Source organism: Acipenser ruthenus, chromosome 1 (assembly GCF_902713425.1).
Source record: "Acipenser ruthenus chromosome 1, fAciRut3.2 maternal haplotype, whole genome shotgun sequence".
NCBI lineage: Eukaryota > Metazoa > Chordata > Actinopteri > Acipenseriformes > Acipenseridae > Acipenser > Acipenser ruthenus.
In genome coordinates, this window is record NC_081189.1 from 51,025,557 (window position 1) to 51,037,615 (window position 12,059).

At 37.7% G+C, this 12,059-nt stretch overlaps 1 protein-coding gene across 1 annotated transcript in view; it reads right to left on the reverse strand.

The window, feature by feature from the left end:
• Positions 1–213: 213 nt before the first annotated feature.
• Positions 214–12,059, reverse strand: part of glis3 (GLIS family zinc finger 3) — a 287,369-nt gene continuing 275,523 nt past the window's right edge. The window contains exon 11 of the mRNA XM_059026109.1: positions 214–6,859. Coding sequence (XP_058882092.1) covers positions 6,723–6,859 — 137 coding nt within the window. The 3' untranslated portion in view covers positions 214–6,722. The remainder of the gene's footprint in view (positions 6,860–12,059) is intronic.

Sequence of the window (12,059 nt, forward strand, 5' to 3'; positions counted from 1 at the left end):
CATAAGTTAACAGATTTATTTTAACATGAGGATAAAGCAAAAGTCACGAAGACTGTACATTATGTAAACTATTCATATGATTTGCATTAATAAACAAACTGAGGTACAGCTTTTCTCAAGTCATTGAAGAAGTACTTTTATAACATTTTTAAATGTTTGTTTTAGAAGAAAAGTGAAAATGACAATAATTCAGCACCAACAAAAACTTGCTGTTCAAATTCTTGACATTTTATTTGATTTATTCATGGGAACTCCCATCAGAATTACAATCATAAACATATTCAATCCAGGTGCTGCTTTTTATATGACAGCTATTTCACAGACACCAGTAATCAATTCCAGTCCCAGAAAAATGGCCAAAAAATGTAATTAAAAAAGACTTTGAAGCATGTTCTCTGCTTCTAATTTCAAAAGTCATATTTGCAGCATTTCTGAAAAACATTAAGGACAGGATTTTTTTTTTAAATAATATATAAGAACATAAGAACATAAGAAAGTTTACAAACGAGAGGAGGCCATTCAGCTCATCTTGCTCGTTTGGTTGTTAGTAGCTTATTGATCCCAGAATCTCATCAAGCAGCTTCTTGAAGGATCCCAGGGTGTCAGCTTCAACAACATTACTGAGGAGTTGGTCCATACCCTCACAATTCTCTGTGTAAAAAAGTGCCTCCTATTTTCTGTTCTGAATGCCCCATGATCTAATCTCCATTTGTGACACCTGGCCCTTGTTTCTTTTTTCAGGTCAAAAAAGTCCCTTGGGTCGACATTGTCTAAACCTTTTAGGATTTTGAATGCTTGAATCAGATCACAACGTAGTCGTCTTTATTCAAGACTGTGTAAAGTGCTGCATGATCCAGGACTTGCTTAAACTAGTAAGTATGCTAGAAATGGAGCTGCAGGAAATGAGACAGCAACAGGAGCTTGAGGAGCTGGCACACCCATAATTCTTGGAAGTCTGCACCCCTAACAGACTGAAAGCCACCAGGGAGATAGAAGAGGGTCAAAACAGCTGGGTTCAGGTAGGCAGAGGCAGGGAAAAAAGAAACTTCATCAAACATAACCACCAGAAATCAAAACATCAAACAAATTTGCGACACTTCAAAATTTAGATGATCAAAACCAACATAAAGAGAACAAAAGGAACAACATCCAGGACCCTATAAACAGTGCTGGCCAGACAGCAAAAAGAAGGGAGGTCATGATTGTTGGGGACTCCATACTGAGAAACACAGCGAACGAACATAAACAGGAGATGGTACAAACAACATTGGAAGAGACAGGCCAAAATCCTTCTAAACAAATTCAGAGAGCTAGGAAGGAAATTAAAAGACAAGACCAAAACTTCTGGGATACTGCCGGCACCTTGCAAAGGAGTATACGGACAGCTGGAAATAATTAATCTAAACGCATAGCTGAAAATGTGGTGCACACAGGAAAGCTTCACCTTCCTTGAACACTGGACCACATTTAACAACAAGGACTATCTATATAGGTGGGACAGACTGCACTTATTAGAAATGCCTGCAGCAAAGGAGAAGCCATATTAATGGGGGATTTCAACTTCCCCCATATAAAATGGGAGAACCCGGTAGGGAGCACGACAGACGAAATTGAAATACTAGAAATGACAAATTACTGCTTCCTTACGCAATTTGTCAAGGCACTGACTGGAGGGGAGGCATGCCTTGATTTAGTCTTTTCAAATAACGAAGACAGAATAACTCAAATAAGGTCAGAGAACCATTGGCAAACTCAGACCACAACATGGTCTCATTTGAAGTGCTTTTTAAAACCCCAAAAGTAATGACTAAAGCTAAGGTTTACATTTTAGGAAGCCAAACTATGAAGGAATGAAACAGAGACTAACAGAAGTAGATTGGAATAAAATAGAGAAAACATCCACGGAAAAAGGATGGCTGTTTTTTAAAATGTAGTACAGAGGTGCAAAACAATTACATCCCAAAAGTAGACAAATCTAAATCTAAAACAAAATGGCCAAAATATTCAGAGAAAAAAAGGCATTTTACAGAGCGTTTAAAAGGGACCAAAAACAAAATACACAGAAAGAGTACTTGGAACTGCAAATACAAGTCAAGGAAGTTAAAAAGGCCAAGAGAGAGATAGAAATGAGCATTGCTAAGGGGGCTAAAACCAATTCCAAAATGTTTTTCCAATATTATAACAGAAAGAGAACATTCAAAGATGAGGTTATAAATGTCTAAGAGATACAAATGGCAAAATCATAGATGAAGAGAAAAAATAGCAAATATATTAAATGATTACTTTTCACAAGTTTTTACAAAGGAGGATACGGGCAACATGCGCCACATGTTGACCTGTTCCTATCCAGTTTTAAATAACTTTGGCATAACAGAGGCAGAAGTGTTAAAGAGACCAGGAGCTCTTAAAATAAACAAATCCCCTGGGCCGGATGAGATCCTCCCAATAGTACTCAAATAAATGAAAGAAGTTATTTACAATCCGTTAACCAAGATCATGCAACAGTCTCTTGACACAAGGGTTGTACCGACAGACTGGAAAATTGCAAACATAATACTGATCCACAAAAAGGGAGACAAACCGAACCAGGTAACTACAGACCAATAAGCCTGACTTCTATTATATGTAAACTTATGGAAACTATAATAAGATCAAAAATGGAAAATTACCTATATGGTAACAGTATCCTGGGAGACAGTCAGCATGGTTTTAGGAAAGGAAGATTGTTTCTAACTAACCTGCTTGTCTTTTTTGAGGATGCAACATCGACAATGGATAATTGCAAAGCATACGACATGGTTTATTTAGATTTCCAGAAAGCTTTTGACAAAATCCTGCATAAAAGATTAATTCTCAAACTGAACGCAGTAGGGATTCAAGGAAAAGCATGTAAATGGATTAGGGAGTGGTTAACTTCTAGAAAACAGAAAGTACTGATTAGAGGAGAAACCTCAGAATGGAGCGAGGTAACCAGTGGAGTACCACAGGGATCAGCTACATTAATAACTTAGATTCTGGTATAGTAAGCAAACTTGTTAAATTTGCAGACCACACAAAAATAGGAGGAGTGGCAAACACTGTTGCAGCAGCAAAGGTCATTCAAAATGATCTAGAACTGGGCAGACACATGGCAAATTACATTTAACAGAGAAAAGTGTAAGGTACTGCATGCAGGCAATAAAAATGTGCATTATAAATATAATATGGGAGATACTGAAATTGAAGAAGGGAACTATGAAAAAGACCTAGGAGTTTATGTTGACTCAGAAATGTCATCTAGACAATGTGGGGAAGCTATAAAAAAAGGCCAACAAGATGCTCATATATATAGTGAAAAGTGTTGAATTTAAATCAAGGGAAGTAATGTTAAAACTTTACAATGCATTAGCAAGACCTCATCTAGAATACTGTGTTCAGTCCTGGTCACCTCGCTACAAAAAGGATATTGCTGCTCTAGATAGAGTGCAAAGAAGTGCGACCAGAATTATTCTGGATTTAAAAGGCATGTCATATGCAGACAGGCTCAAAGAATTGAATCTATTCAGTCTTGAACAATGCAGCGATCTGATTCAAGCATTCAAAATTCTAAAATGTATTGACAATGTTGACCCAAGGGACTTTTTCGACCTGAAAAAAGAAACAAGGACCAGGGGTCACAAATGGAGATTAGATAAAGGGGCATTCAGAACAGAAAATAGGAGGCACTTTTTTACACAGAGAATTGTCTGAAACCAACTCCAACTGTTCTTGCTTTCTGTTGCTGGATGGACGTGGTGTCGGCCGGTGTGGACACTGTGCTGACCAGCAGCCCTGCTACCCAGCGCTGCACAAACAGATTATTGAGAAAGGGAGTGTTGTTGAAGCTGACACCCTGGGATCCTTCAAGAAACTGCTTGATGAGGTTCTGGGATCAATAAGCTACTAACAACCAAACAAGCAAGATGGGCCGAATGGCCTTCTCTCATTTGTAAACTTTCTTATGTTCTTGTGTTTCAGCTTCAAGATGGTTGTTCTGTGTGAATTAAGATTTAATTTTGCCATCAGAAATGGAACGAAGCATCAAAAACTTGCATATAGTATTGGTACCGTCTACTTGTTGACTCCTCTGATTTGTAAATAACGCCTCATTCTTGAAGTTACACTTTCAAAGTCTCTTCTTCAGAGGTATGTAGACATTTAACACTAGAACGACCAAGGCGGTCATTTTGACCGTTTGTGGAATTTAGATTTAAATTGCTATGCGTGTGTTTAAGATACGGAGCTGTGCTTTCCTGACTTTTCCTAAATATATGTACTAATTACCCTGACAAAGAAAGAATCGTGTAGCTGCAAATGGCTTCATATTACACCACTTAGGATTAAGTGTGTATGTGCTGTAATGTAATGCTAAGGATCTTAAGTAGGACTTCTGGTTGTTTTTTTGTTAGTTTTTTTCAGTGCTTATTTGATCTATTTTCAAGTTTTATGTAAATCGTTTTTTGGCAACAACTGCAAGATTTTTTATTTTTCTGTGGAGTTTAACTGCACTGGTAGGTTTTTTTGTCTAATGTTGAAATTATTAAGTGTTTATTTCAAGTTTTTGTAAGTGTGTCCAAAGTCTGCACGAAGCTCTGGAATATTGGACAGATTTTCAATAAAGAAAGTAAGACCTTTAGTCACGTGATATGATTTATGTTTATACACTATTATGTAGCCCCCAGGTATACCTGTAAATATATCACACATTTAGTTTCAAAAGATTAATTACATCAAAGTTATTACAAAAATGTTGTCAAATTGTCCAATGCTACCTAATTTTACGGTACTATACAAATTAATATTAACTATTACCATGCCTGAATCTTTTGGGGAAATATATAAAGCACAATATTCAGTGGGTGTGCTACTATAAAAACTACCCATAGATAAGCCTTATATCTGTAGTCAAAATCTTAATTAAAATGTAAAGTCACTAAATATATTAGGTGAAAAAACATTTTGACCTTTGAAAAGTGCTTTGTACAAAGTACAGTATAAATTGCTTTTTACAAGCATTTTTTAAAGGTACTTTATAATAAATGATTACCTAAGCTATGAAAAATAGAAGTGATTGGAGTGGCCTGTAGAGCTTCCAGGAGTGAATGAGGCAGTGTAGGAGGTTACTGTTAATGTGAAACAAATACTTAATAAGATGTTTTTCTGTTTAGCCATACAAGCAGAGGCTGGACAATAAATGTTTTTGCTACAACTTTTGTTGACAGTATTTACTGTATAGAAGTTGGGCATGGGTACCTGTATCAAAGGCTGTTAGTAGCCCAACATTTTTTTTTTTTTTTAATTTGCATGATTTTTTTATTTATATGATTCAGAATGGGAACTGCAAAGGCTTATCGGAGGATGATTTTTCAGTGATTTGCATCAGAAATGACGGTAAGTATAACCCTTATAAATGCACAAAAAACATTTTATAAGTCATCTTTAGTACAATATAATTTATTCTATATGTATTTGTAAGTGATTGGGATTTGACTATGCTGTTCCACAAACTGACAATACACGCATTCTTAAACTGCTGAAAGTTTATGATTTCCTGAAATCTGTATTTTAACACTGCACTCAATGTTTTTTCTTAGGTTATATAAATAATTGAATGTCATGCGGTGGTAAAATGCTTAAATAAAGATTTCAACTTCAAACAATAGTTATAAATCCTCGACCTGCGGTTATGTCCTTGTACACTCAATGCACCCTATACAGACGTGCCATACAGAGTACTACAGTAAATATCTCTACATATTAAATATGTTAAAGTTGTCCTTAAATGAATAACACATGCACAAGAAACTGTATTGTAACTTGAATTATGTAAATGCGTTGTATAGGGCAATCTAGCATGTGTATGTTGGTTATAATAGTTTATGTCTGTAATAAGGCACTTGATTACACTGTACTGATTACAGTGTACCGGATAAAGGCGTCTGCTAAATAAACAAATAATAATAATACTGAGCATGTGAGATGTTTGTGTTTTCACTTTTTTTGTACTGCAAGTGAAGATAATATTAATATTGAAAGCCACATTTGTCTTTAAAATGTTGTCTATAGTGTAACCTGTAACCTCTTTGTGTCATCTGGATTATTATTTGTATTTATTTTCCCCCAGTTTGGAATGTCCAATTATGTTTTTTTCTCTAGCCAGTAGGGTTCGCTGTTGCACAATGAGGAGGAGTCCCTGCCGATTTCCCATCGCCCACACCGGGAGCATCAGAGCCAATGTGACGCCCCACTCGGGGTCTCCAGCAAAGTTCAGCCTCTTTGCACAGCCTGGACGTGAACCGGCGCTGTCCAAGCTGTATGACTCATCCTGCGCTCCCAGTGGCAATGCTTTAACTGGATGAGCCACTCGGGGACCCTCTGCCAATCTCTATTTTAATAATAAAAAATATCTTCCCTTTTGAAAGCACCACAAAGACAGATATTCAACAGAAGAATTATTGTGGAATTTTAAGAAGACACAATTGATGCCATCATTGTATTACCTTTTAGTAATCTCAAGAAAAGCATTATATAGACAGCAACCTTTTTCTATTCACTTAAATTACAAATCGCACGATTCCAATTTAGTGCATACTGGCAGGTGTTCATAATCTTTATGGTGTGCGAATCAAAGTTCTCTCTTCTGTATGAAAACCTGTTAGTCCAGGTGTTGGATCAGGATCGGAGTAGTAAATGGCCTCCTATTACTATCCTTCAGTGTAAATAGAAGAAAGCTGACTGGGACACCGGTCAACAGCATTAATTTGGAGGAAGCCGGGGTCCTCAGCAACATTTCGCACAGATTCTCCAAAGATTCCTTGTGAAGCTGAGGAAAGGTCATACACTGAAAAACAAAACAAAAAACACAGGTGAGGAATTGAATATCCACACCATTAAAACTTTTTAACCATTTTGAAGGGTTCCCTAATTGATTTCAGTGGTGATTTATATTGCAATATGTTCAGATGCACAGCACAACACGGTTTCTTCTGTTAATACTAAGTCACATCCATTAATTCTGCAATAAAATAGAATCTCAGGTAGATCATTTCTCATCATGCTACCATGGTTTGCGTGCGTAAGCCTTGGTTTACTATAAAGAACAGACAGTGGCAGACTCTACATGTACATGGTGTGATAAATTTTGTTGTGCTACATTTTCCAAAGAGCTAGTATCATAATTTAACATTTGCAGGTTTTTCATTATGAACAGTTTTTGGTGTTTTTGTTTTCCTGTATTGGAAAGACCCAACCTATCAGGTTGAACATCTTAGTTTCAATCCAGAAATAAAAGTATCAAATTACTTCCAGCCACCAAGTTACCTGAAGCGGTCTTGTAATTGTGAAACAGCACTGTGAACAGGAGAGAATTAATCTAAACTGTAAATCTCGACTACGTAAGGTTGGTGGTACGCCTTCACAGGGACGGGCCAACTGGATGGAAGTCAGTCGTCTTGGTGAAAGAGCGTAGCTGTAAGAACAGCTGAACAACTCTTTGTGATCAGCTGTGGACTGCACGCCAATTGGGTAAGGCATGGTCGCCTACTGATCATGGGGTGTTTAGCAGTACAATGGGGACACAGCTACGTGAGTATGGCCCTTTACATTGACACGTTAGCAGACCGGAGCGCTACTGTTTTGCTGTTGCTTTTGTATGAGCAGACGGAGACGGATTCAGGAGGTGAAGCCACAGAGCGAGCACTACCACCCAGCGCACCTGCACTACCACATCACTTCAGCCTGTTACAGCACCACGGAGCACGGGCACTTGCACCCTGGAACTGTACTTATTGTTTATTGTATTATTATTGTTTGGGACTGCAAGCCCATTGTTTAATCCCAGATATCATTGCTGGTAGAGGGGATCGTTTATTTTAAATAAACCAGAACAATTATTGTAAATACAACCTCTGTGGACATTGTTATCCTTATCGCACCACTCGCATCCTGACAAGCACTGACATGTATTTCAAGTGAACCGGGAATATAGGAAAACTACAGAAAAGTCACCAGAAAACATCCGTCAGGTTATAACATATACCATATATCCTCAAATTAACGCTGCAGCATTTGTTTTAAATTGCCTGAAAGAGCTGCAGCTTTTATTCGAGGGTGGCAGCTTTATTGGAAGTAAATATTTGATCAAGATATCATCCATTGCACAAGAGAGGAGAAGTAGCAGAATGTGCATGAGATTTGCTCCTTCTCATTAATACCAGTGTAGGGCCAGAATGTGGTACGCGTACCCGTTTAAAGCAAGAAAATGGTACGCTGTCAATGCTGTACTACTGCACAAAACACTACGAACAAGACAAACTGTAGTTCACTCACAAAATCGTATTTGTTTACAGTGTTAGATAACCCAATGTGTTACTCATCAGTTAAAGTCGCATACATTTGTGAAAAAAAAAAAATGATATATTAAAAAAAAATCGACCGCAGCATGGGCAAGGAGTAGGATGCATATGTAAACTGCTCAGCAATTTATTATATATTTTTTTACTAGCAACAGTTTTTACAAAAAACTGTGGATGCGACAGCGTGGAGAAGTACAAGTGGAAAAGTACAGAGCAGTTAGAAGCAGTAAGGAGAAATTACATCTTTAATTGTAAGACGATATTACATCTTTAAATCTTTAACCAGAAAACACTGCAGCTTAAAGTCTAACTGCTGCCTGTCTTTTTCTGATAACAAGCTGAAACTCAGAACAGCTGATTCAAATTCGCCGTCGTTCTGAGACACGGTGGAGGGGCGGAGCCAGCAGCAAACAGAACACAATAAAGCCAGGCAGTTCTTCCTGCGACAGCGTGTGGATGCGACAGCGTGGGAGAAGTACAAGAGGAAAAGTACAGAGCAGTTAGAAGCAGTTTGAAAGAACGTTGACACCTACAGAAGCTAAACTAAACTTCCAAAGAAAACAAAAAAATAACATGGTTTTCAAGCCAGTAATCTGTGACAACTGCATGATGTGGGAAATCCGAGAAAACCCAACAGAGCTCAACTAAGTGTGTTTAAAGAGCCCCAAAATCCAGGACTTGCTTAAACTAGTAAGTGTGCTAGAAATGGAGATGCAGGAAATGAGACAGCAACAGGAGCTTGAGGAGCTGGCACACCCACAATTCATGGAAGTCTGCACCCCTAGCAGACTGAAAGCCACCAGGGAGATAGAAGAGGGTCGAAACAGCTGGGTTCAGATAAGCAGAAGCAGGGAAAAAAAGAAACTTCGTCAAACACAACCACCAGAAATCCAAACATCCAACAAATTTGAGCCACTTCAAAATTTAGATGATCAAAACCAACATCAAGAGAACGAAAGGAACAACATCCAAGACCCTATAAACAGTGCTGTCCAGGCAGCAAAAAGAAGGGAGGTCATGATTGTTGGGGACTCCATATTGAGAAACACAGCAAGTTCAGTTCGCAGTTTGGACCCCCTTACTACAACAGTGTGCTGCCTTCCAGGAGCCTCTGTCACGCAATCACTGAGAACGTGGACAGGCTCCAAGAACGAACAGAAGATGACCTGGTAGTAGTCGTCCACATCGGTACAAACAACATTGGAAGAGACAGGACAAGATCCCTGCAAAACAAATTTAGAGAGCTAGGAAGGAAATTAAAAGACAAGACCAAAACTGTGGTATTTTCTGGGATACTGCCTGCACCTTGCAAAGGACCATATGGACAGCTGAAAATACAAAATCAAAATGCATGGCTGAAATCATGGTGCACACAGGAAGGCTTCATCTTTCTTGAACACTGGAGCACATTCTACAACAAGGACTATCTATATAGGCGGGACAGACTTCACTTAAACAAAAAGGGAACCAATCTACTCGGAGAAAGGATCATTGAGGAGGTCCAGAAGCATTTAAACTAGAAAGGAAGGGGGAGAAAACAAAAAAACAAAAGGGAGACCACATCAAAACAAAGGCAACAACTAAGACAGCTATTAAATGTATTTATCTAAATGCTAGAAGTCTCAGAAACAAAATGTTAGAACTTGAAGCTACTGCACTAACAAGTAACTACGATGTGATAGGTGTTACAAGACACTTGGTTGTCTGAGAGTGATGGAAAAGAATATAATCTTAATCATATCCTGATGTAACTATCACTATTTAATCATATCCTGATGTAACTTTCACTATTATCTGCTGTATTATTGAATTGTGGTTTGTCACACTTGAGAATTATTGTATTTCTTGTTCTTATTGTATGACTTATATTGTAACACTTGAATGTATTTGTATTTGCTTGCGATTGTAAGTCACCCTGGATAAGGGCGTCTGCTAAGAAATAAATAATAATAATAATAATATTACAGGGTACACATTGTACAGGATAGAAGAGGCGGAGGGGTAGCGCTATACATAAATAATAGTCTTGAAGCCCAGGTGTTAAATCTGGACAAAGAAAACAAAGCTGAATAATGGACAAAGATTCAAAGGGCATAATAATAGGAGCATGCTATAGACTGCCAAATTCAGACAGCGAGCAAAATAATCTGTTATACAATGACATTAGAAATGCGTGTAGCAAAGGAGAAGCCATACTAATGGGGGATTTCAATTTTCCCCATATAAAATGGGAAAACCCGGTGGGGAGCACGACGGGCAAAATTGAAATGGTGGAAATGACAGATGACTGCTTCTTAACACAATGTGTCAAGGCACCGACTAGAGGGGAGGCATGCCTTGATTTAGTCTTCTCAAATAACTAAGAACGAATAACTAAAACAGAGGCTAGAGAGCCATTGGCAAACATCTGAAGTGATTTTTAAACCCAAAAAGTAATGACTAAAGCTAAGGTTTACAATTAAAAAAAAAATATGAAGGTATGAAACAGAGACTAACAGAAGTAGACTGGAGTAAAATAGAGAAAACATCCACAGAAAAAGGATGGATGTTTTTTAAAAATGTAGTACTGTATGTAGGCGCAAAACATTACATCCCAAAAGTAGACAAATCTAAATCTAAAACAAAATGGCCAAAATGGTTTAATAGATCAATTAAAAAAAATATTCAGTGAAAAAAGGCATTTTACAAAGCGTTTAAAAGGGACCAAAAACACAGAAAGAGTACTTGGAATTGCAAACGCAAGTCAAAAAGGAAGTTAGAAAGGCCAACAGAGAGATAGAAATGAACATTGCTAAGGGGGCTAAAACCAATTCCAAAATGTTTTTCCAATACCATAACAGCAAGAGAACATTCAAAAAGGAGGTTAAATGTCTAAGAGACACAAATGGCAAAATCATACACAAAGAAAAAAATTAGCAAATATATTAAATGATTACTTTTCACAGGTTTTTACAAAGGAGGACATGGACAACATGCCCCACATGTTGACCTGTTCCTATCCAGTTCTAAATAACTTTAGCATAACAGAGGCAGAAGTGTTAAAGGGACTAGGAGCTCTTAAAATAAACAAATCCCCTGGGCTGGATGAAATCCTCCCAATAGTACTCAAAGAAATGAAAGAAGTTATTTACAAACCGCTAACCAAGATCATGCAACAGTCTCTTGACACAGGGGTTGTACCGACAGACTGGAAAATTGCAAACGTAATACCGACCCACAAAAAGGGAGACAAAACCGAACTAGGTAACTACAGACCAATAAGCCTGACTTCTATTATATGTAAATTTATGAAATCTATAATAAGATTTAAAATGGAAAATTACCTATATGGTAACAATAGCCTGGGAGACAGTCAGCATGGTTTTAGGAAAGGGAGATCGTGTCTAACTAACCTGCTTGACTTTTTTGAGGATGCAACATTGACATAGTTTATTTAGATTTCCAGAAAGCTTTTGACAAAGTCCCGCATTAAAGATTAATTCTCAAACTGAACGCACTACAGATTCAAGGAAATGCATGCACATGGATTAGGGAGTGGTTAACATGTAGAAAACAGAAAGTACTGATTAGAGGAGAAACCTCAAAATGGAGTGAGGTAACGAGTGGTGTACCACAGGGATCAGTATTAGGTCCTCTGCTATTCCTCATCTACATTAATGACTTAGATTCTGGTATAGTAAGCAAACT